The sequence below is a fragment of the Scyliorhinus canicula genome, chromosome 14, assembly GCF_902713615.1.
Source record: "Scyliorhinus canicula chromosome 14, sScyCan1.1, whole genome shotgun sequence".
Taxonomy (NCBI): Eukaryota; Metazoa; Chordata; class Chondrichthyes; order Carcharhiniformes; family Scyliorhinidae; genus Scyliorhinus; species Scyliorhinus canicula.
Window position 1 is genome coordinate 59,878,653 of NC_052159.1, and position 24,988 is coordinate 59,903,640.

The 24,988-nt window shown below is 43.8% G+C and overlaps 1 protein-coding gene across 4 annotated transcripts in view; it reads left to right on the plus strand.

The window, feature by feature from the left end:
• Positions 1 to 286: 286 nt before the first annotated feature.
• Positions 287 to 24,988, plus strand: part of poglut3 (protein O-glucosyltransferase 3) — a 29,734-nt gene continuing 5,032 nt past the window's right edge. The window contains exons 1-7 of one of the 4 annotated variants that reach the window (XM_038818301.1): positions 288 to 644; positions 1,167 to 1,364; positions 10,916 to 11,196; positions 11,299 to 11,509; positions 18,343 to 18,539; positions 18,798 to 18,992; positions 21,544 to 21,648. In XM_038818301.1, the coding sequence (XP_038674229.1) occupies positions 437 to 644; positions 1,167 to 1,364; positions 10,916 to 11,196; positions 11,299 to 11,509; positions 18,343 to 18,539; positions 18,798 to 18,992; positions 21,544 to 21,648 (1,395 nt within the window). In that variant the 5' untranslated portion in view covers positions 288 to 436. Of the gene's footprint in view, positions 645 to 1,166; positions 1,365 to 10,915; positions 11,197 to 11,298; positions 11,510 to 18,342; positions 18,540 to 18,797; positions 18,993 to 21,543; positions 21,649 to 24,988 lie in introns of all 4 variants that reach the window. The other 3 variants (XM_038818304.1, XM_038818302.1, XM_038818303.1) reach the window with 3 other exon arrangements.

Consider the following 24,988-nt stretch of genomic DNA (forward strand, 5'->3'; position numbering starts at 1 on the left):
GCACTCTGGGAATTGACTTAAAAACATATCTGAAGGGTCTGCACGGTGCAACACTCTACGTGCCCAGATATCCAATGGAACAGGGGAGAAGTCCAACGAGAGCCCTCCACCTCAGACCCCCCATCTCCACTCGACAGCAGGGTGGACGTTTCCGCACCGCCGAGGACAAATCTGGTTTGATAACACTCCTGTGAAGAGCCTTGAGGCACCGTACTGGGTTACAGGCGCTATACAAATGCACGTGGTTGTTATTCGGTTCGCTTCCACCAGAGATCTGTTCCAGGTTTTCCTCTCATTCCGACGCAGGCGTTGGGGTTTCCGCACTCCAGTCAAAGATAGACAACGATGTCGAGTAGCCCCGGGTGGTATTGAAGTTTTTTGTGTGGTGTGGCGGGATGTCTTCGCGCTGAATTGGAGCCGGGCAGACAACAAAACGATGCAGCGGCAGCGATTGTTCTGGGTGTTTTCGGTGGAGTTGTTTTTGATGGTTTCTGTTGGTAAATGTGAAACAGGGAAAGAGGAAGTGAGTGCTGCAAAAAGTTTGGTGTGGGGGCCGGGTCTGAGGGCTGATGTTGTGCTGCCGGTTCGATATTTCTATATCCAGGCAGTTTACTCCACAGGAGAAAATGTCACCTCTTCTCCCGGTATGTAAAATTCCTCCTGGGAATTTGGGCCTTTTGGACCATTTTGTTCACTTCCAGTTAACAACATGCTCATCAGTTTTGGATCTGTTGCTGTGATGTACTTTTAAAACTATATTGATTGTAATTTTTCACTGCAGCCAGGTGTAGGTGAACTTTATTGAAGTCCAGCAGTAAGTACAGCCATAATTGTTGAGCATTTCTGTCAGTATTCTGCATCTTGCAGTAGAACAAGAAAATAGATCCCCAGATTGAATTATAATGGACTCATGACCACTACCAGACATCTGGGAGTCATTTAAAGACTGTAATCAAATTTCTGTGCTCACATGTTTGTGCAAATTAAAGGCCACTCTAATGTGGATTTTCTGTTGAGACTCCTCTCAAGCCAAAAACCCAATCTTATAAAATTACACTGCTGTAACTTTGGAGATTTTTTTCTAAATCTGTATCTATAAATTAATAGGGATGATATATAGTGCGAGAAATTGAAAAGTAGTCATTCATTTTGCCCATTTAATTCAGGAAGTGATACATTCAATGTGGTGATCCAAGTGCTGTCGTCCAGAGAACATGTTCGGCGTTACGTACCTGCACCCTTGGATCGAAATGATGGAACATTTCTTATGAGATATCGAATGTATGGGACAGCCAGTGAGGGGCTAAAGATTGAAATATTTCACCAAGGTCAACACGTAGGCCAGTCTCCATTTATTTTGAAAGGTAAATTCAGATTTTAAAGCAGCATTTGGGTAGAGGAGTTGGGAGAAAATATCTCAGTGAATGGAGGTTGGCCCAAACTGGAGCTAAGCGCTGAGATATAATTGGTTTGACGTTACAACAATGCTATTTAGTACGATGGGCTAGCGGAATGACATAATAAGGCGGAACTGGAAGCCACAAATGAAATTTAGCTCCAGAGATAACTGGAGAAACTCTGCCTAGTGTAGGAGTCCTGAATACATGCTCTGCAGGCGGCTCGGGCAAGAGGAAGTGCCACAGGAATCGTACAATCATAGAATAGATTACAACACAAAAGGAGGCAATTTGGCCTGCTGTGATGGTGCTGGCCCTCTGAAGGAGCAGTCCACCTCCTGTCATGCCCAAAACGTTTCTCCTTAGGTTTGCAATTTTCTTCTCTTCAGATATTGAACAAGTTCCCCTTTGAATCGCTCGATTGAGCCTGCCTCCATCACAGTCTCAGACAGTGCGTTTTAGATGCTAACAACTGGCTCCGTGAAATCTTTTCCTCAGGTCTCCATTGCTTCTTTTGTTAATTACCTCAAATCTGTGCTGTCTTGTTCTCGAGCTTCCCCCAATGGTAACTTATTCAACCTATCTACTCTTTCCAGATTCCTCATAATTTTGAATACATTAATCAGATCTCCTCCATCTTTTCTTCAAGGAAAACGGTGAGGCTCCTTGACCCTGGAATCACTTTTGTGAACCTTTATTGCACCCTCTCTAATATTTTCACCATCTTACGAAAGTATGATGTCCAGAACAGGGCACAATACTCCAGTGAGGCCAAACCAATGTTTTATGCAGGTTTAACATAACTTCCTTGCTTTTGTACTCTTTGCCCCATTGAACAAGCCCAGTATACCATATATTTTATTAACCACTCTCTACCTTTCCTGCCATCTTCAATGATTTATGCACATCTACACCAAAGTCCTTCTGCTTCTGCACCCCCTTTACAGTTGTGCCCTTTTTATTATCTCTCCTTGTTCTCCCTAAATAAATAATTTCATACTTCTGCTTTATATATCTGTTACTTGCTCCTCCTGCACCATTTCACCAACCTATGTATTTGAAGTCCTACACTAGTCTCCTCATAGTTCACAGTACTTCCAAGTTTCATATCATCTGTAAATTTTGAAATTATGCCTTGTACACCAAGGTCTAGTCATTAATATATGCCAGGAGGGTGGCACAGTGGGTTAGCCCTGTTGCCTCACGGCGCCGAGGTCCCAGGTTCGAATCCCGGCTCTGGGTCACTGTCTGTGTGGAGTTTGCACATTCTCCCCGTGTTTGCGTTGGTTTCGCCCCCACAACCCAAAGATGTGCAGAGTAGGTGGATTGGCCGCACTAAATTGCCCCTTAATTGGAAAAATGAATTGGGTATTCTAAATTTTAAAAAATTTTTTAAATTAATATATGCCAGGAAGATCAGGGGTCCTAACACTATTTTTGCGGAGTTCTACTACAAACCGTCTTCTAGTCCGAAAAACAACTATTCACCATCACTTTGTTTCCTGTCAGACATTCCAGTTATGTATCCATGTTGTTGCTCTCCCTTCTATTCCATGAATTCTAAATTTGCCCACCAGTCTGTTGTGCTGCACTTTATCAAATGCCTTTTGGAAGTCGATGCACACCACTTCCACATCACCCTCATCACCCCTCTCCGTTACCTCATCAAAAACTCCAGCAAGGGAGTTAAACATGATTGTCTTGTAACAAATCTGTGCTGGCTTTCAATAATTAACCTGCATTTTCCCCAGTGACTATTAATTTTGATCTGAATTGTTGTTTCTAAGATTTCCCCACCACTAAAAAACTGATTGGTCTGTAGTTGCTGGGATCATCTTTACACTTTTTTTGAACAAGAGCACCATTCCGAAATCTAAGAGAAAATTGAAAAATTATGGTCAGTGCTCCTGAAATTTTCACACTCACTTACATCCCTATTCTTGGACGCATTTCATCTGGCCCTGGGCCCTTATCAACTTCAACTTTTAAATACAGACAGCCTATTCAGTTACCACTTCCTTTCAAATTTTTGAACTACCTCCTCTTTCACCATGACCTGAGCAGCATATTCCTTAGTAAAGACAGATCCAAAGTACTAATTTAATACTTAAGTCATATCCCTTGTCTCCCCTTTTTTGTCCCTATGCGGCCCCACTCCGCTTACCACTCTTGCACTATTTATTTGCCGACAGAAGATTTTTGGATTTGAAATGAAAATCACTTATTGTCACAAGTCGGCTTCAAATGAAGTTACTGTGAAAAGTTGTCACATTCCGGTGCCTGTTCGGGAAGGCTGGTGTGGGATTTCCTTCATGGTAGCTGCCAGTTTTTTCTCATACTTTCTCTTTGCTTCTCTTATTTGCTTTCTCAATTTCCCTCTGAACCTTCTGTATTTGACGTGGTTTTCAATTATCCACGCGACATAAGCACACTTATAAGTATACTTTTTCTGCTTCATATTACTCTATCTCGTTTGTCATCCAAATTATTTTGGATTTGTTTGCTCTACCTTTCCGCTCCGTGGGAATATACATTGGCTGGACTTGAACTACCTCTTCCTTAAAGGCACCATATTATTCAGTTGATATTTTGCCTGCTAATCTTTGATTCGTGCTTATCTGGTTCAGATTCATCAATTGAAGTTGTCTTTCTCCGGATACAAGAATTCCACTAGGTTACCCAACCATACCTTTTAATTTTCTTTATTTAAAAAAAAAAATTGAGAGCCCCCAATTATTATTGTTTTTCCAATTAAGGGGCAATTTAACATGGCCAATCCACCTAACATGGCCAATCTTTGGGTTGTGAAGGTGAAATTGGGAGAATGTGCAAACTCCACACGGACAGTGACCCAGGGCCGGGATTCGAACCTGATCCTCGGTGCCGCAGTCCCAGTGCTAACCATTGCCACATGCCACCCCTACCCAACCATACCTAGCCACTGGGAAGAGAAGGAGACCACAATCACAGCAGAACTCACCTCCTGAGCAATTAAGAAAGCAAGGTGAAGTCATCCGCCTTCACACTCATTTGCAGCCCTGGCGAGTCCAACATGCCCAAAATGGCCACCAAAGGACAAGGCTTCAGATCAATATTCAGAATCGCTGACATGGTGCTAAAGAAGGAGAGCCAAAAAATCTTACCAGTTTGGGGGCACACAAGAAACCCTTGCCCCTCTCTGCCCTTTACACTATTATTATCCCAGTCTCCATTTGAATAACATAACTATCCACCTTTATAACTACTCTTTAACTCTCGCACTTGTCCTGTAATTTCTTTGACCTTTCACACCTATTGGTGGCCTATACATTATACCGAGCAATAAAATTGTACCTTTTTTGATCATTATCTCTAGCCAAGTTAATTTTGTCTTTGACCCCTCTGACACATCCTCTCCAGCACGGCCACTCCTCCTCTTTTCCTTTCTATTCAATCCTTTCTGAACACCTTGCATCCAGGAATATTTAATACCCAGTCCTGCCCTTTTTGCCAGATCCCTGTTGTAGCCACAACTTCATGAGCTGGATTTTCATGTTAGAGGTTAGTAGCGGGAGTTTGGAAATTGTCTTGGTTTGGTGCACGTGCCTCAGGAAAACCAACCTGGAAAGGTGCGAACCACAAACTGAAAGCAAGGTTTGAGGAAACAAAGTCTCTGGCCCTCCATAAAGGTGTTAGTACCATGGTTTTAAAACTGAAGGAAAGCCAGTATGGGCTGCAAAACAAAGACTAATGTACATGCTTACTGTGAAGAGAGAGAGAAAATAGACTTTCTTTCAGATGATTGTTCCTTGCATGCTTATTTGAAGGAAGCATGCAAGGAACAATCATCTGAAAGAAAGTCTATTTTCTCTCTCACTTAGTTTGTGGTCCCCTTTTCCACCCCTCTATGTTTGCCTGTCTGGTGCGTGTGTGTAGAGGATGGGGAGGCAAATTAAAGGGGGAGTTGGGTACTTATTAATATTTTACCAACTGCATTTGCATATTTCATTATAGTTCTCGTTATAAATAAACAATAATTGTGTTTAAACTTTCAAACCTGGTGACTGTAAGTATCGGGCAGCCAAAAGCCAAAGACTTTAGGAATTTTTGTAAGAATTATTAGTTAATTCACTCGTGTGTGACACCAGGTGTGTGGGGCTGGAATTAGAACATAGAACAGTACAGGCCCTTTGGCCCACAATGTTGTGCCGACCATTTATCTGAATCGAAGGTCAACTTAATTTACCGTCCACTTGCCCAGGGTGTAGTAACCCTATCTATGCCCCTCATAATTTTATACACCTCAATCAGGTCCCCCCCTCAGCCTTCTCTGCTCCAAGGGAAAATGTAAATAAACATTAAGCAATTGACATATTCGGCTTTGAAAAAGGCTGTCAGTTGGTGTTTTCCTCATGTGTACCTATTTCAGGCATTATGGTCTCCATCAATAAATGGAGATGATGTGGAGGGAGGATGCTTGGCAGGTAACTGTCAGCCAATGTTAACTGGTGCATTCTTCGTGGCAATACCTCTACTAATCAGTCCACTTGCCAACTATTCAGCACTCTCTTCTCATACCGTATAAAATTGTTGTTTCCCCAGACATTGGTACTCTTGCAACTGTCCTGCTGAGTGCAAGATAAAAAGCTTTGACAAAACGTTGTCTTTCAGCAATATAAAAAGTCTTGTGGAGGCAGAAGGCATGGAGCATTTGTGAATACCGTATGCAACGAGTGCAACAGTAAAGGAGAAGATTGTAGTGATAATGGGTAGGAGATACAAAAGCTAAAAGGGCGGTACTTAACATTGGCAGTCCTCGATGTAAAAGGCCACCCTGGTTTGGATGTGATGCATCCTAGGTTACTGAGATCAATAAACTTGTGGAGGTTCTGAAAACAGTATTCCAATTCTCCTTGGCCACGGTGCCAGAGGGCTGAAGGATTGAAAATACTAAACTCTTGTTTCTCTTTGTAAGGAAAGTTGAGGAAGAGGGATGAATCTGGCAATTATAAGCCTAATATCGGTGGCATGGAACCATTCGGAGGATTATCATCATTTGAATGGTTCCATGCCACCAATATTAGGCTGACTGGCTTATAATTAATTGAAATTTAAAAGTCAATAAAAGTCAACGCAAGTGTGTCGAGGGCAAATTTTATTGGACTGACTTGTCAGTTCTTTGAACTAATAGAAAGGGTTGATGAGGGTAATTCAGTTGATATCATGTAAACGGTCCATCAGAAGGCATTTAACAAAGTATCACATTGGCTTTAATTTTCCTAATACATCTATGTAATTAAAGCGACACTGGCAGCATGGATACAAAATTGGCTTTCGGTCAGAAAGCAGAACAATGGTTTGTGGTAGTTTTTCAGATTGGACAGAAGGATACAATGGTGTTCCGCAGCAGTCGGTGTTAGGACCATTGCTGTTCTTGATGTATATTATTTATCTGGACATAAGACCTAAGACAAAGCGCAGAATTCGGCCACTCGGCCCATCGAGTCTGCTCCGCCATTCAACCATAGCTGATATTTTCTCATCCCCATTCTCCTGCCTTCTCCCCATAACCCCTGATCCCCTTATTAACCAAGAACCTATCTATCTCTGTTTTAAAGACACTCAGTGATTTGGCCTCCACAGCCTTCTGCGGCAAAGAGTTCCACAGATTCATCACCCTCTGGCTGAAGAAATTCCTCCTCATCTCTGTTTTAAAGGATTGTCCCTTTAGTCTGAGATGGCGTACTCTGGTTCTAGTTTTTCCTATAAGTGTTTGTAAACAGCCACTCTATCCAGACCTCACAGTATCCTGTAAGTTCCAACGAGTACAGCCCCAGAGTCCTCAACCTTTCCTCATACGACAAATTCTTAATTCCAATGAAGCTCCTCTGGACCCTTTCCAAGGCCAGCACATCCTTCCTTAGATGCGGGGCCGAAAACTGCTCATACTCCAAATGGGGTCTGACCAAAGCCTTATACACCCTCATGAGTACATCCCTGGTCTTGTATTCTAGCCCTCTTGACATGAATGCTAACATTGCGTTTGCCTTCTTAACTGCAGACTGAACCTGTACATTAACCTGAAGAGAGTTGTGAACAAGGACTCCCAAGTCCCTCTGTGCTTCTGATTTCCTAAGCATTTTCCCAATTAGAAAATAGTCTATACCTAAATTCTTCTTTCCAAAATGCATAACCTCACACTTTTCCATATTGTATTTCATTTGCTACTTCACTGCCCACTCTCCTAGCTTGTCCAAATCCTTCTGCAGCCCCCTTGCTTCCTCAATACTACCTGTCCCTCTACAGATCTTTGTATCATCTGCAAACTTAGCAACAGTGCCTTAAGTTCCTTCTTATCATTAATGTATATTGTGAAAAGTTGTGGTCCCAGCACAGACTCCTGAGGCACACCACTAGTCACTAGACTTGGTTGTAGAGGGCAGCGCATCAGTGTTTGTAGATGACATAAAATCTCACAAATATAGTAAACATTTGTGGAGGATAGTAACAGACTTCAGTACGATATACAGGTCAGTGAACTGGGTAGACAGATGGCAGATGAAATTTAAAGCAGAAAAGTGTTACGTGATATATCTTCGTAGAAAGAATGAGAAGAGGCAATCTGTACTGAATGGCACAATTTTAAATACAGTGCAAGACCTGGGAGACATGGGGTGATTACACAAACCTTTGAAGTTTGCAGGACAAGTTGAGAAGAACATAGAACAGTACAGCACAGAACAGGCCCTTCAGCCCTCGATGTTGTGCCGAGCAATGATCACCCCACTTAAACCCACGTAACCCATATACCCGTAACCCAACAATCCCCCCATTAACCTTACACTACGGGCAATTTAGCATGGCCAATCCACCTAACCCGCACATCTTTGGACTGTTTAATAAAATTAAATCTGTGGGATCCTTGATTTAATTAAAGAGTATTAAAAGCAAGGATATAGTGTAAAATCTTTGTAAAACACTAGGCCTCATCTGGAGTAGTGTGTTCATTTCTGGGCATCACACTTTAGGACGAAGTTAGACCTTTGAGAGTGTGGAGAAGAGATTTACTAGAATAGTACCAGGAATGAGGAACTGGAAAAGTGAGATTGTTCCCAAACAGGAGCTGGTTGTGTGAGATGTTTATTAGCTGATAGTTCTTTTCAGCCAAGTCTTTATTTTACCTCTCCCAAGGATGCTGGTTTTTGACGTTGAACGTTGCTGAGAGACTTTGTGAACCAGATGTCCTCCTCGGGTGCTGTAACCATTTTACTGCCTGTAGGGTCTCTGATCCCCAGTCTTCAGTAGCAGGAAATGTAAAATGGTTGGGCATTGAAACTACCATGTTGCTCTTAACTTGCTTTACTTTGATTTTAACATTTAAATAGAAGCAAAGAACAAGCTCTCATTGCCTTACATTGTTCTTTACCCACATTCCCCTTCTCCCTTTCCATTCCCCTTCTCCCTTTCAAGCCCATTTCAATCTCCCCAAAGTCACTTATTCCTGCACTCTAATTCCCTAGTATCTGGACTTCGGTCTTTAATTCATTAGGCTATTTTGACAGATAAGTGATTTGCGAAATTATTTCTTTATTTTTTATTACACTGCAGGTGATATATAAATGCAGGTTTAAAAAAAAATGTTTTTGTTGGGTTTTGTACATGGTATATATACAAATATACACACACAAAAACAAAGGAAGGAAAAATAAGTAATGAGAAAGGGGTTCCACCCCTTTTTTTTTACAAAACCAAACCAGGGAGGGTGACACCTGGGTGGTGCCCCTAATGCTATTTACATTTTGGTTAGCTTTTTATTACTGTTCAGTGGCATAAGCTTTGGCCATGGCTTGTTCCTTCTTCCCGTACTTTCTCTTTTCACCTAGCTGTGTTTGTTGTGGCTATTGTCCTTCCCTGTGATTTTTTCCCACCCCCTCCCCTTCCCTGCTACCTTCTTTCTCTCTTGTTGGGTTTGGCTCCCTGTTCTTGTTCCCCCAGGTCTTCCTTCACTCCCCTCCCTTCTATCAAGTCTTGACTACCTCTTCCTTGCTCCTGGCTACTTAGATGTTGGCCACAAACAGGTCCCGGAACAGTCGGGTGAATGGCTCCCATGTTTTGAGGAAGCCATTATCCGACCCACGGATGATGAATTTGATTTTCTCCATTTGGAGAAATTCCGATAGGTCGGACAGCCAGTCTGCAGCTTTGGGTGGTGCTGCTGATCGCCAGCCGAGCAGGATTCTACGGTGGGCGAACAGGGAGGCAAAGGCAAGGTCATTGGGCCTCCTCCCCATGAACAGATCTGGCTGGTCTGATACCTCGAAGCCCGCCACTTTCGGACATGGCTCCACCCTCATCCCCACCACTTTGGACATAGCCTCGAAGAAGTCTGGGGCAAGACCAGAACATGTGGGCGTGGTTGGCCAGGTCTCCTTGGCACCATTCACATCTGTCCTCCACCCCTGGGAAAAACCTACTCATTCGGGTTCTAGTCAAGTGGGCTCTATGTACCACTTTTAGTTGCGTTAGGTTGAGTCTTGTGGAGGTGGAGTTGACCCTATGTAGTGCTTCGCTCCAGAATGCCCACCCTATTTCAAACCCCAGGCCTTCCTCCCATCTCCTCCTCATCGCGTCCAGTTTGGTGGCGGCCCTCTCTATCAGTTGTTCGTACATGCTACAGTTCCGACTGCCTAGAAAGTCTGTGGCCAGTATTTCTTCCAGTAGCGGTGGTCACGAGTACGTCCTTGTCTCCTTTCGCCGGAAGTTTTTAAGCTGCAGGTACCTGAGTTCGTTGCCCCTTGCTAGCTGAAATCTCTTTGCCAGCTCATCCAGTGTTGTGACCCTACCGTCTCTGACTGTCAATGTCCCCCCTGTCCTGTCTCCATCTTTTAAAGGTGGCATCGGTGAGTGCTGGTGTGCATCTGCGTTTATTGTAGATTGTGGCCTTGTATGAATGCAAGTTGTAGTTGTTCTGAAGAAGCATCGCATTCAATTTGAAACGTTAATTGTTTATCTCCCATGTATGGATGCTGCCAGACCTGTGATTTTTTTTCAGCACTTATTTTTATTTCCAGCATCTGCAGTAATTCGCTTTTATTGTAGTTGTTGTTATCGGTCTTCTCATCCCTTTCCCCAAATTCGGAAATGCATAAGCCCAAAAATGTAAAGTTACAGAGATGATTATAGGTAATCTTTTGCGCTTTTTTTACTGCCCTCTAGTCAAGTTGTTGTGTCTGGAACAATCCTCTCAATAACTAACCTGGGCGTGCTTTCCAGCTGCAATAGGAAGGAAACAACTTGCAAATTTGCAAGTTGCATTATTGATGGTCATTCTTACGCACATGTCGAGGCATTCTTTTTTGTAAAATTTAGTAATATCTTTTCCAAATTGTTTGAACTTTGCCCCGTGTAGTTTATATTTGTGGGGAATTGATACAAGGAAGCATTTGCTGAACAATCACTTTTGATAGAGCTAATTATTACAGAAGTAATGTGTAATTACATGTAGCTGTAATATGTTGTGTTCCTGCTTCTGTTAACAGGGCCAGTTTATCATGAATACTGTTACTGTCCAGAAGAAGAGCCTCAGAAATGGAAAGATACGGTATCTTGTCCTGCAGAAGAGGAACAGATTTCTAGCGACTTCACTAATTTTCCCAGTATAGACCTTGCACTCCTACTAGAAGAAGTGCCAAACCGATTCGGCGATCGAGGAATTGTTCACTACACCATATTGGATAACCAGATTTATCGACGAACCATGGGACGGTACACAGACTTCAAAATGTTTTCAGATGAAATGCTGCTTTCTTTAACAAGGAAAGTAAGTGTCAAAAAAGCTATAATCTAAAAATGTTATTCTTTGTACCGTAATCTGTCAGAAAAGGGCTCATTATTTAGTTTTTTTTTGTGGACTTCTCTTTAGGTTCGATTGCCCAATGTTGAATTCTATGTAAATGTTGGAGATTGGCCACTAGAAACCCGTCAAATGAAGGATAACCCCTTGCCCATTATTTCTTGGTGTGGCTCTGAGGATACTGCAGATATTGTCCTTCCAACATATGACATAACACGCTCTACATTAGAAACACTCCGTGGTGTAACAAATGATCTTCTCTCCATTCAAGGACAGACTGGTAGGTGGTTTGCTTATATTTCTATTAATTTTTACATTGAATTTTATGATGAATTCAATGATCTGACACCTACTGTTGCAGCGGGTTTTCCTTATTTAAAATTAGGTTTTTCATGCAGGTGCATATTTGCCCAGCCATTTTATTTGTTCTCCCTCATTCCCCTTCCCCTTTTCTACATTTTGTTTTGTAGTTATGAATTGGTCATTTCTATAGAAGCTGGAGATTTTCTGTTGTGCCAAATAAGTTGAGGTTTAATCAGAGAAATGGAGGTTGAAGTTTTTATTGCCCACACCTAACTGTTCTGAGCAGGCGGTGGTGAGCCCCCATGATGAATACAACAGAGAGGTTTGCTACAACAAAAACAGAAAATACTGGACAGTCTCAGCAAGTCTGACAGCATCTGTGGAGAGAGAACGGAGCTGACACTTTGAGTCTGGATGACTCTTTGTCAAAACTTGGTAGGCTATTTCAGAGGGTAATTAAGAGTCAACCACATCATTGTGGGCCTGGAGTCACATAAACCTGACTGGATAATGGTGGTGGTTTCCTTCGTTAAAGATCATTCATGAACCAAATGAACTTTCACAACGATCCAATAGCTCCATAGACACCGTTACTGATACAAGATTTTTATTCCCGATGTATTTAATTAACTGAATTTAAATCCCCAACTGTCTTGTTGAGCTTTAAGGTCATGTCACAAAATCACTAGTCCAGGCTTTAGGATTACTAGTCCTCACAGCACACGGACTACAGTGGTTTACGATCACCTTTATGAGCAATTAAGGGTGCTCAATAAATGACAGCAACACTATAAAATCATGAATGAATGGAAAAACATGTTGTCACTGGCTCTATTCTGTCCACTCCAAAAGCTAATTGAACATTCTTGAATTCAGTAAAGAAAAAATTCTAACATTCCGATTTTAATTTCTGATCCCCAATTTTAAGTTTCTTTCAGAATTTAAACATTTTCTAAATAAGCCACCAGAATGTAACTCAACCAATGTATCCCTGTAATGTACATTTTGGCCCAGATTTTTCAGTCAGCACCGAATAAACACACAAGCAGCCCTTGCCATTTGTTACATTTACAGTTGCCCACAGAATTTGCCTTGCCTTTTACACTGCTACATGCAGTTATCAGGTGGTCAGAAAAGTGCATAACCCTCTGCAGGGGATCTGGGACCTTTACCCCCTAACCAATCCAATTGAAGAATCTTCACTGATATACTATCAATATCTAGTTTAATGTACAAAAAGTGAAATAATGGAATATGGAAGGGAAAGTTTTAAAAGTTTTTAAATTTCCAACACTAATTACAATCTGAAGCAATGAGGTTTAATGCTGGTGAAAGGAAATTTTCAGTGTCAGAGAGGTTTTATAGTAATTAAGAATTGTCCACTATTTAAAAAAATTAGCTGCACTTATATGAGCAAACACTTTTTTTCCTGGTGTGTTTAGTGGGTAAATATTGCAATTTCATACCCTTCAGCCACCAGCTGTATAACTTATCACATCACATAACTTGCCAATTAATTGTAAGTTAAGATTTCCGACCTTTTAATGTCATATTAGAAGCATTTCCTGTATTCGGGCGGCATAGTGGCGCATTGGTTAGCACTTCTGCCTTATGGCGCCGAATACCCGGCTTCGATCCCGGCCCTGGGTCACTGTCTGTGTGGAGTTTGCACATTCTCCCTGTGTCTGCGTGGGTCTTACCACCACAACCCAAAGATATACAGGTTAGGTAGATTAGCTACGCTAAATTGCCCATTAATTGCCGGGGGGGGGGGGGGGAATTGGGTACTCTAAATTTATATTTAAAAAGATGTACTTCTTGTAGAACAGAAGAAAAAAGGCGCGGGATTCCCCCCCCCCCCCAAACCTTCCGGGCTGCCCGACGCCGGAGTGGTTCACACAACTCCTCGGCGCAGGTACAGCCCGCCCTGCCGAGTAGAGGAGAATCCCGCCCAAGGTCTTTGAAGCAATATATTTGAATTAAAGCACATTCTTAAAAACACAACCATTCCTCATCTCTAGTTAGTCTAATTCTTTTTGCAAGCTTCTCTGGCTCTCTAGCTCCCAGCCACCTTTAAAAACCATCTCAAAATGCAAATCTTCAATCAAACTCTTGTTTGTCCCTTCTAACTCTTGCTTGAGGGGAACTTATTCAATGTAACATTCTATTAGGTTGCAGATGACACTTGTATATCCCGAGTTACTATTGGAGAGCAACAACATCTTATATTTATATATCGCCTTTAACCTGATGAAATGTTCCAAGGCCCTTTTATGTGAGCAATATAAAACAGAGTATGACACAGAGCCAGGTACGGAGATATAAGGTAGATGACCAAAAACTTGGACAAATATGTTTTGAAGAGTGTCTTTAAAGAGGAATGTGCGATACAGAGTTGTAGGGAAGCAATTCCAGACCTTAGTACTATAGCCACCAATGGTGGTGAGATTAAAACTGAAGATGCTCAAAGACGCCAGAATTAGATGAGTGTAAATATCTCAGGAATGTGGGTCTGGAGGAGATTATCAAACTAGGAAGGGACAGATCATGGGGGGGATTAGAAAACAAGGATAAGGATTTTAAAATCAAAACGTTGCTTGACCAGGACCCAGTGTGCGTCAACAAGCACAGTGCTGACAGGACAACTAGACTTAGTACGAGTTAGGACACAAAGCTTTGGATGACTTCAAGTTAACCTAGTATAGAATGTGGATACCAGCCAGGAGCACTTTGGAATAATCAAGTCTGAGCATTAATCAGAACTTCAGTCTAGCTGAGGCAGGTGCGAAGTCAGGAGATGTTATGGAAATGGAAATAATTTGCCCTAGCTATAGTGCAAATATATGTGCAGGAAATCATCTTGGAGGTCAAGCCTGCTACCCAGGTTGTGAACAGGCTGTTTTAATCTTAGACTATTACCAAGGAGAGCGATGGAGTAATTAGCGATGGAGTAATAATCGAGTTTGGAGTATGGAAGAAACAGTAGGCTAAATTTTACGTGGGACATATTGATCATGCCCCCATTTCAAAAATCGGTTGAAAGCTCACTGACATAAAAAAAGCACTGCCATGCAGCAATAACACGCTATAGGTGACCGTGAGCACCTGAGACTGGAACTGACCCTGAGTTGGAGGAGGTCCTCACACATGAGGCCAAGCAGTGTTAGCAGTGCCAGAATGGCAAGCAGGCACCAGGAAGCAAAGGATCCCGCATTAAGGTAAGTCATGGGTTTTTAGGGCAGAAAGGAATTTGGGAGAGTAGGGAGGAAGATGAAGGGGGTGGCGAGCAGATTTTGGAAGCAAAGAGAGGGAGGACATCATTGTTGGGGGGGGGGGGGTGCTACCCCTGATGTACGCAGGGCACGTATCCGAATGACGTACCACCCCCCCGCCTTTTCAATAAATTATTTTAAAAACAACAGCTCCCCACACCTGCTGTTTTATAGCATGGGCAGTGAAATATTTGGGTCATCTGGCTTGTTAACAAGTTCAATTGCCTGTTCATGTATTATGAGGACAGACCAGGGGTGGGAGGGAAGGCAGTGGGCTAGTCAGTTGTCCTATTTTAAGTGCCCCTCCCCACTGAAAACGTGCCTGACAAGGGGGTTATTAAATCCAGCCCAATGGCTTCAGTGTTCCCAATATTTAATTGGAAGAAATGTTTCCTCATGCAGCACTGCATGCCAGGAAAGCGGTTTGATAGTTTAGCAACAGTGCAGGAGTCAACGAAGATGGTGGTGAGGTACAGCTTGGGTGTCGCCAGTGTACATGTGAAAAATAATGTGCTTTTGAACGATGTTGTTGAGGGCAGAATGTAGATGAGAAATAGGAGAGGGCCAGGGATAGGTCCTTTGATAACTCTGTAGGATCAGGAAGAGAAGCCACTGTATATGACACTAGGTAAGAATGGAACTAGGTGAGAGGAATTCCACCCAGCTGGGCAAAAGTGGAGAGGTGTTGGAAAAGGATGGTGTGGTTAACTGTGTAAAAGGCTACAAACAGGTCAAGAAGGATGAGGAAAGAAAGTTTACATTTGTCACGGCCACAAAGGGTGTCATTTGTAACTTTTGGTAAGAGCTGTTTAGTACTGTCTTGAGGGTGGAAACATGAGGGATTCAAACACGGAGGTTTGGAAAAGATGGGCACTGATTTGGATGGTGACAATATGGCCAAGGCCTTTGCAAATCAATGGGTTGTTGGAGATAGGATGATAGTTTGGGATGCTGTGGTTAAGGATTTCCTTTTTGCATGGAGGGGCATTGACAAATCTAAAAATGAGAGAGAGGACTTCCGGTGGCGGCCAAGGAGTGAGCGGGCGTACATTTGGTGGCTCCCAATCACGGTGGTATTTTTTGGTCCTTTCCCCGTCTTCAGGGATGAAGATTTGGATGGAAAGAGCTGCAGGAGAACCAGAAGAAGGTGTAGCTGGTCTGGTGTGGCTGGTGGATGGATCACGAACTAGAGAAGAAAGGATTTGATTTGATTTATTGTCACATGTACCGAAGTACAGTGAAAAGTATTTTTCTGCGGCCAAGGGAATGTACACAGTATGAACGTACACAGTATGTACAGATTAGACAAAAACAGAATAATTGACAGCGTACATTGACAAATGGTACATCGACAGTGATTGGTTACAGTGTGGAACAAAGGGTCAAACAAAGCAAATACATTAGGAAGAGCAGTATAGGGCGACGTGAATAGTGTTCTTGCAGGGAACAGATCAGTCCAAGGGAGAATCATTGAGGAGTCTAGTAGCTGTGGGGAAGAAGCTGTTCCTATATCTGGATGTGCGGGTCTTCAGACTTCTGTATCTTCTGCCTGATTGAAGTATCTGGAAGAAGGCAATGCCTCGGTGGGAGAGGTCTCTGATAATGCTGTCTGCCTTCCTGAAGCAGCGGGAGATGTAGATAGAATCAATGGGAGTGTGGCAAGCTTGTGTGATGCGTTGGGCTGAGTTCACCACACTCTGCAGTTTCTTGCGATCTTGGGCCGAGCAGTTGCTATAACAAGCTGTGATGCAGCCAGATAGGATAAAAGCAAATTACTGCAGATACTGGCATTGAGAGAGTGGAGCAGAGGGTCAGGTGATCCAGAAGGTGGAGGAAGTGGTGGGGGAGCATGAGGAGCAGTTAGCCTCATTGGTGGCTGAGGTGGGGATGATGTGGGAGACTCAGAAGAGGCTGATGGAGAAGGTGGAGGATCTGGAGAACCACCAGAAGGCAAACTTTGAGGTTCACGGAGATGCCCGAAGGCAATAAAGATGCAGAGGCCAACACGTACATGGCCAAAATGTTGGAGCAGTTGATGGGGGAGGGGGCTTTTGACCGGCCCCTGGAGTCAACCAAGTACACAGGGCGCTGATGCAGAAACCGCAGGCAGGCGAGCCGCCGAGGGCGATGGTGCAGTTGCACCGCTTTCTGGACAAGGAGAAGGTTCTTTGATGTGTGCGGCAGACGAAGAAGTGCACCTGGGAAGGAAACAAGCTGCGTGTGTATCAAGACCTGGGTACAGAGCTGGTGAAATGGAGGGCTGGGTTCAATCGGGACAAGGCTGCCCCTTCAAGAAGGGGGTGAAGTTTATCAGTGAGCCCAGTGGTGGTGTCGGCCTTGAGGGTATGGCGGCAATGGAGGCATCATTTGGGACTGGAGGGCACCTCGGTGTGGACCTCGATCTCTGATAATCATTGGTTTGCACCAGGGGGTTTTGCAGGTGGTGGCAGGCAGAGATTGAGTGAGTTCGGTGGCCTGTTTATGGGGGTAGTTTCACTAAATTGGAGGACCTGGAGGAAGAATAAGATCTGTCCAGGGGGAACGGTTTCAGGTACCTGCTGTTTCAGACAAGGTGCTATCGAAGGAGGGGATAGGGGAGAGGAAGGTGTCGGAAGTCTATAAAGAGCTGATGGATTGGGAGGGGGCCCTGGTGGGGGATATAAAGCTGAAGTGGAAGGAGGAGCTGGGAGGGGTGGTGGAGGCCGGGTTGTAGGCTGGGGCTCTGCAGAGGGTGAATGCGTCCTCGTCGTATACGAGGCTCAGCCTCATTCAGTTTCAGGTATTTTGCAGAGCACATATGATGATAACGCATATGAGTAGGTTTTTCAAGGTGGTAGAGGATAGGTATAGACGGTGCGCGGGGAGGCCTGTGAAACACGGTCTGGTCATGTCCGAAGCTAAAGGGGTTCTGGCAAAGGCTTGCGGATTTAATGTCCGAGGTGTTGGAGGTAAAGGTGGCCTCGGGTCCGGGGGTAGCTATATCTGGGGTGTCGGAAGACCCAGGAGTCCAGAGGCCGATGTTTTGGCCTTTGCCTCCCGGATAGTCCGGAGATGGATCTCACTTGGATGGAGAGACTTAGAACCGCCGAAAGCGGGGGTGTGGGTGAGTGACCTGGTAGAATTCCTGAGGCTGGAGACGGTCAAGTTTGTCCTGAGGGGGTCAGTTGATGGGTTTGCTCAAAGGTGGAAGTTGTTCATTGACTTCTTTGAGGAGTCAGCAAAGGGAAGGGGTGGTTGGAATAAGGGGGTTAAAGTGGAGCTGGGAGGAGGGGCAAGAGTAGGGAGCAGGGGAGTGGGTGTTGGTTATTTATAATGTTGTATAATTTTTCTTCTGCTTTGGTTTGTCTTTTATGAAAATGCCTGAATAAAATATTTTATAAAAAATAAAAGTGAGAGAGAGAGACAATATGTTAAGAAAGAGAACTGTTAACAATGTTGGTTGACATGGGAAGCAGATGGGGAAGTTCTAAGATTGAGAATCATTAACATACTGTATTTAAAATGGCTCAAATCATTTCTATTTATTACAAAATCCAAGGTCCTGCCTGGTGTAATAAAACAGAGCAAGCTTTTTGGAGAGGCAGGGATAGTCGCGAAGAGAGATTGAAACTAGTAAGGATTTCCAGAAACAATCCTGAGGTGTTGGATGCAGGAATAACTGCCTATTTCTTCTTTCGTGAAGAAGAGAAAGAACTTGGAAAGGCGCCATTGATCAGTTTCTTTGACTTCTTTAAGGTATGATTCGATGGGCAAATTAAACCATTATTTTAAAATCTCGTGTTATTTTAATTTTCAAATATTTTGAATTATATTAAGTGACCTTGTAATTATTGAAATTTAACTTTGGATATTTTTTCCTCATTATTACTATTGAAACAAATATGCCAATAAAATAGAAAAAATAGAACAATTTTTGTGGATGCAATTTTTTAAAATATTGATGTGAACTTTTTTTTTTATTGAGATGAGATGTGTTTCTGAACATTTTTCCAGTATAAATACCAAGTGAATGTGGATGGTACTGTGGCAGCTTACAGGTTCCCGTACCTTATGTTGGGTGACAGCCTTGTATTGAAGCAGGATTCTAAATATTATGAGCACTTCTACAGATCTCTGAAGCCATGGAAACACTATGTTCCGCTGAAAAGAGATATGAGTGATGTTATTGAGAGGATTAAATGGGTGAAGGTAAGTAAGTGAGTTGTGATGCTATTAGATTTTACTATGTAGAATTTCCCCAAAGGCTCAATGGGTAAATGTGGTGTATCACTGAACCATACAGATTCTAGTTCGGGTTCTGATTTCTGCTGAGTTAGTCTCTCTTTGAGGGCCTGTTATCTCAATTGGCTGGGTGGCTTGCGTGTGGTTCAGATTGTTGCCAATGGCATGGGCTCAATTCCCATTCTAGTTGAGGTAGACTTTTGGATCCCTCCTTGTCCCTGCCCCTGAGAATGGAAGGTAATGGCAAACCACCACTGACATAAAAAACTGCTTAGAAAAACAGCTCTGGACAAAGCATCACCAGACAGACCCATGGAAGGATCTGTTCTCAGACACAGCACATGTGAAGGAAGAAAATATTTTTTCAGTATAGGTGCTACAATAAACCTTGACTTCATAGGCTGAATAGAGAATAAAATAGCCACAGTTCCTGATTTCTACATAGTGATTAATTACATCAAAATCAACTTTTGCTGTTGAATCGTGTCTTAATATGCATTTGGTTACATAGAACCACATCGCACCAGAACCTGTATTAACCCCTTGAGGAAAGGAGAGTCTTGAGGACAAAGTGGAAGGGGAGCTGGGATCACTGCTGACTTTGTGATTGGCTAATTTAATTGTAGGGGCCAAATTTGGAACCTCCAGTCGTTTAAGCTTTAGTGCTGTTTACCCATTGAGCCATGGGGAGGGCTCCTGTCATTTAATCTGAAGTTCACTACACTTGCCACACTAATTATTACCATTTTCTGTTTAATTTCAACTTTAAAAACCGTAGAAATGTATGGGGTGGGGAAAGGTGCAAAATTAGTATTTAGTTATGTGACTTAAGATAATAAGCAACAAAATAAAGTAAATTGTGCACAATGTTACAGCAGCAGAATATGTATAGTACTTCTCAAAACTAGCTACAACTAACATAATAGTGAATTATATATTTTAAAGCAACTTTATTCAACATGTCAACACTTTTGATACCTAGATGTTTCTAGATTGGGTTTTCAAATCATTACCAAAGAAAAGAATCTAGATTTTATAAACCTTTCTTTAGTCAGCTGAAAAGACTTGGATCAAGAAAGCCTGTTCTGAAGTGAGGGTGCCCTTTTTAAGTCAAATTAATTATAGAATTCTGCAGTGCAGAAGGAAGCCATTTGGCCCATTGAGTCTGCACTGACCCTCTGAAAGACCACCGTATCACTCCCCTTCCCTATCCCGTAACTCTACAACACCACCTAACCTGCACATGGCCCGTTAGCTCAGATGGTTAGAGCGTGGTGCTAATAATGCCAGGGTCGAAGGTTTGATCCCCATACTGGCCACGATGCAAACCTGTCATGAGATCATCTTCATGCCTTGTGGGTAGCACTGTTGCTTTAGAGCTCCAGGGTCCCAGGTTTGATTCCCGGCTTGGGTCACTATCTGTGTGGAGTCTGCACGTTCTCCTCGTGTCTGCGTGGGTTTCCTCCGGGTGCTCCAGTTTCCTCCCACAAGTCCCGAAAGACATGCTTGTTAGGTGAATTGGACATTCTGAATTCTCCCTCTGTATACCTGAACAAGCGCTGGAATTTGGCGACTAAGGGCTTTTCACAGTAACTTCATTGCAGTGTTAATGTAAGCCTACTTGTGACAATAAAGACTATTATTACTACTATTTTTAGACACTAATGGTGAATTTAGCATGGCCAGTACACCTAACTGCACATCTTTGGACTGTGGGGGAAACGGGAACACTCGGAGTAACCCACACAAACACTGTGGAAAATCCAAACTCCGCACAGTCACTCAAGATCGGAATTGAATTTGGGTCCCTGGTGCTGTGAGGTAGTAGTGCTAACCAGTGTGCCACTCGTTGCTTCAGCATGAATCGTGTGTAATAATGGCTTGAGTTACTGTTAAGTTATTAAGTTCAATGCCTGTTAACGTAAACACTTTGCAAAGCTTCCTCTTGGGATACATTGTTTTATTGATAACAGCTGCAAGTTATCTACTCATGGGACATATCTTAGGACAGTACTATATCATTCTGTCATATTGGCGAGACTTTAACTTAATTCTTAACCTTATTAGGTTCACATATTAATTTGATGTGGAAAATGTGCAATTAATGAAGCAATGTGCCACAAGGGAGTGAAGCAGTTGGCCATTACTTAATTTTCTATTGCAATTGTTGCTAGGAACATGCGTGATTTATTCTTTCATAATTAAAATAACAGTATGTTTGTGGAATAGTTGAATCTTTTCTTTTTGTAAAGCTTTATTTTCCATCTTGTAAATCAGTTTTGGCAATACAGTATATTAGAAAAGTACATGGAATGCTTGCAACACATTTACAAAATGAATACACAACAGTCAAAAGCAGTAATCTTGTTTGTCATGGATACAATACCTGTGCAAGATACTCATTAAAGGGTAATCCTTGTTTTATATTTGTAACAATGCAATAGCTAATAGAAGTGTCTGAATGGTGTGCAAAATGCATCTTGCTAATATCTTTTTAATTTGCTTGCTCTTCTCTTAGGACAATGATGCTGAAGCTCAGAAAATTGCCAGATCAGGACAAGCTCTAGCTAGAGAGCTCCTGCAGCCCTCCAGTCTTTACTGTTACTATTACATAGTCTTACAGGTTTGAGAGACTTAATAGATCCATTTATTAGATTGCATAGTCCTGCAAGGCAGTTTTGTGCTGAATTATCTAGGATGTGGTACTCTGATTCAACTGGATCAGTGGATGATAACATTAATGGAAGGAAACATTAGGGATAACCACTCATCCTGGATGGATCCTTGGTAATTTCTTTAAAAACACTTTTTGCATTTTTACATGTTCTAATATTTACAAACTTGGGGGGTTCCTATGTGGAACCTTGTACATTCTTAAATTTGTCATTGAAATAGTCATGGGGATTTACTAGGATGAAATCAACAAAGGGAAAATCACTGGAATATGTGTGCATCTCGTTTTTAAAAAAATAATTTTATTCTCCTTTTTCGCATTTTCTCCCAGATTTACACCCAACAATAAACAATAATCAGTAACAAATGCAATGTCAATCTCTATATCAGTAACAACGATCCCACCCTCCCACCAAACCCCCAAACATTAGCCTGTATGTTAACATAAACAAATGACAAAAAGGAAACAGGATTCACCCATAGTCACCATTAACACATACAGTCCCCCCCTCCCCCAATGCTCGATGTAATCCAATTCTCGAAAGTGCATAATGAATAACGCCCATGAATTGTAGAACCCCTCTATCCTTCCCCTCTGTTCAAATTTGACCTTCTCAAACGTCAAGAATTCCAGCAGGTCCCCCCGCCATGCCAGGGCACAGGGTGGAAAGGTTGATCTCCACCCTAACACGATCCACCTTCGGATGATCAACAAGGCAAAGGCTACAACATCTGCCTCTGCACACGTTTCCAACTCCAGCTGGTCTGACACCCCGAATGTGGCCTCCCAAGGGCCCGGGTCCAGTTTCATGTGCACCACTTTAGAGATTATCCTAAAAACCTACTTCCAATAATCCTCCAGCTTTGGACAGGACCAAAACATATGAATGTGGTTTGTGCCCCCCCGCAACGTTCACACACATCTTCTACCCCCTCAAAGAGCCGGCTCATCCTCATCCTTGTAAGGTGCGCTCTATACACCACCTTCAGCTGTATCAGCCCCAACCTCGCGCATGAGGTGGAGGCATTCACTCTCCGGAGCACCTCACACCAGAACCCCTCCTCCATACCCTCTCCCAGCTCTTCCACTTTGCCTTGATTCCTTCCAAATGCGCCGTCTCCTCTTCCAAAATAGCCTCTTAAACCACCGATACTACCCCTTTCTCCAGTCCCCCTGTCTTCAGCACCTCCTCCAGCAATGTGGAAACGGGCTCTACTGGGAAGCTCTGTATCTCCTTTCTGGCAAAGTCTCAAACCTGCATATATCTAAATATTCCCCCCTGCTCTAGCTTATACTTCGCTCCCAGCTCCTTCAGTCCTGCAAACCGACCCCCAGGAAACAAATCTTTTAGTGTCCTAATTCCCCATATGAACGAGGTAATTATCCCTTCAATCTCTCTAAAAAATGCCTTTGGCCGGAAAATTGGCAGGCGTTAGAAAAAATCGTGGCAGCACATTCGTTTTTTTATATTTTTAAAATAATTTTTATTGAAATTTTTACAAAATAGGAACATCTTGACTCTATTAATAAACAACCGCAGTAACACCCCAAGAACAATACCCCCCAACTTCAAGAGCAACTTCAAACAAAAGGAAAAAGGAAAAGAAAAACAAAAAAACACCCAACCAACAAAAGGGAAGATAGCACCCGCCACATCCCACAGACCCATGTGCACAGTTCTTCCTCCCCCATTCCAGACCCCTGCCCCCGGGTTGCTGCTGCTGTCGGCCTATTTCCCTACCGTTCCGCCAGGAAGTCCAGGAAAGGCTGCCACCGCCTGAAAAACCCTTGTACTGATCCCCTCAGGGCAAATTTCACCCTCTCTAATTTAATGAACCCCGCCATATCATTGATCCAGGACTCCACGCTTGGGGGCCTCGCATCCTTCCACTGGAGCAAGATCTTCCGCCGGGCTACTAGGGACGCAAAGGCCAGAACACCGGCCTCTATCGCCTCCTGCACTCCCGGCTCCACTGCCACCCCAAAAATTGCGAGTCCCCAGCCTGGCTTGACCCTGGATCCCACCACCCTCGACACCGTCCTTGCTACCCCCTTCCAAAACTCCCCCAACGCTGGGCACGCCCAAAACATATGGGCGTGGTTCACTGGGCTCCCCGAGCACCTAGCACACCTGTCCTCGCCCCCGAAAAACCTACTCATCCTCGACCCAGTCATGTGGGCCCTATGCAGCACCTTGAACTGTATGAGGCTAAGCCTCGCACAGGAATAGGAGGAATTCACTCTCTCCAGGGCATCCGCCCACGTCCCCCCCTCAATCTCCTCACCCAGCTCCTCTTCCCATTTACCCTTCAGTTCCTCCACCGAGGTCTCGTCTGCCTCCTGCATTACCCGGTATATGTCCGAAATCCTCCCTCCTCCAACCCACACCCCCGAGAGCACCCTGTCCCGTACCCCCGTGGGGGCAACAAGGGGAACCCCTCCATCTGCCGTCTGGCAAACGCCCTAACCTGCATGTACCGAAACATGTTCCCCGGGGGGAGCCCAAACTTCCCCTCTAACTCCCCCAAGCTCGCGAACCTCCCCTCCACAAACAGGTCCCTCAACCTCCTAACCCCTGCCCTGTGCCAGCCCAGAAATCCACCATCAATGATCCTTGGAACGAACCGATGGTTCCCCCGTATCGGGGCCTCCATCGAGCCCCCCATTTCTCCCCTGTGCCGTCTCCATTGCCCCCAAATTTTGAGGGTAGCCGCCACCACCGGGCTCCTGGTATACCTCGTTGGAGGGAGCGGCAAAGGCGCCGTCACTAGCACCTCCAAGCTCGTGCCCACACAAGACGCTGCCTCCATCCTCTTCCATGCTGCCCCCTCCTTGTCCATTACCCACTTACGCACCAACGCTGCATTGGCAGCCCAATAGTACCCACAGAGGTTGGGCAACGCCAGCCCCCCCTATCCCTGCCTCGTTCCAGGAACATTCTTCTACCCTCGGAGTCCCATGCGCCCACACAAATCCCGTGATACTCCTGTTGACCCTCCTAAAAAAGGCCTTCGGGATAAGGATGGGAAGGCACTGGAACAGGAACAAAAACCTCGGGAGCACCGTCATCTTAACGGACTGCACCCTCCCCGCCAGTGACAGCGGTAACATATCCCACCTCTTAAACTCCTCCTCCATCTGCTCCACCAACCTTGTGAGGTTGAGCTTGTACAGGGCCCCCCAACTCCCTGCCACCTGGACCCCTAGGTACCTGAAGCTCTTCCCTGCCTGCTTCAATGGGAGCCTACCAATCCCCTCCTCTTGATCCCCCAGATGCACCACAAACACC